This window comes from Chaetura pelagica, unplaced genomic scaffold (assembly GCF_000747805.2).
Source record: "Chaetura pelagica isolate M959 unplaced genomic scaffold, ChaPel_1.0 scaffold198, whole genome shotgun sequence".
NCBI lineage: Eukaryota > Metazoa > Chordata > Aves > Apodiformes > Apodidae > Chaetura > Chaetura pelagica.
Genome location: NW_009954317.1, coordinates 366,259 through 367,274, shown reverse-complemented (window position 1 = coordinate 367,274; position 1,016 = coordinate 366,259). Strand labels below are relative to the sequence as shown.

Sequence of the window (1,016 nt, the reverse complement as noted above, 5' to 3'; positions counted from 1 at the left end):
CCCAGCCTGTCCCAGAAGACTGGCCTGGTGCTCAATCTCCAACCTGGTTTTGAACGAAGGTACATACATCTAGGGAGGAGAGGAGGAGTGACTCTTCCTGTTCCTCTCCCACTGTTGCACTCAGGTACACTTAGTCCAGCAGACTGCTCTAAAAGATGGCTCCTCTCAGTTCCTTCCCTTTGAATGAATTCCCCAAGCCTGGCCCAGCTGTTCTGGAAGAACCATTCTTTCCAATTGCAAACAGCAGGAAGGGCCCCCTTAAATTGTCCCATATTTTGGCTATTAAAGGACTACCATTCACCACCATCCTCATCTCTCAGCTCAATCATTTTCTATAAACATCATCTCACCTGCATAAGCTGATCAGCTGTTTAAATAGACAGCAGTTCAGATACTCACGGGACAGTCAAGGGGATCTTGGGAATTTTCTTGGCAACTTTGAAGATGCCTTTCTCCACCGCATTTCCTGTGAAGTACACGCCAGCCACGCTGATCACCCGGTTTCCAGGAAATTCAAACAGCACCTTCTCCTTGCCATGTTGACTGGCCCACTGACAGGCTTGGCCACCAATCAGCAGCCCTCCACCCTCCTTCACAAAGCCAACCAGGGCTTCTGCCTGCGTGCTGTCATAGGCATCCACACAGTACACCCCCAGGGAAGAGCTGAGCTCTGCCCCAGCTTGGACCTTGCTGCCAGCCCTGAGCAGCAGCTCCGAGAGGGGATCCAAGTGAGGATGGACCCCAACCAGGGCCTCAGGGGAAGGCTTGAGCCACTCCACAGCATTTCTCAGGAACTGGGAAAACTTGGAGTCCTTCAGGATTCCCTCATGGGAAACAACCACCATCCGACCCTTCCCATACTGTGAAACAGCAATCAGAACCTGCTTCTTAGAGCTCACAAGCACGGGATAGGCATCCTCTCCAACAAGTAGCAGCTCACAAGGAACAAAACCACCAGTCAAGTCCCACGGCCCAACACCATCCACTAGCAGCTCATAGGTAGCAGAAGGTTTCAT

General features: G+C 51.8%; 1 protein-coding gene across 1 annotated transcript in view; it reads right to left on the bottom strand.

Moving 5' to 3' along the window:
• The window catches only part of LOC104394524 (protein FAM115C-like), a 13,586-nt gene extending 12,570 nt beyond the window's left edge, over positions 1 to 1,016 (bottom strand). Inside the window, 1 exon segment of the mRNA XM_010004126.1 lies at positions 400 to 1,016. Coding sequence (XP_010002428.1) covers positions 400 to 1,016 — 617 coding nt within the window.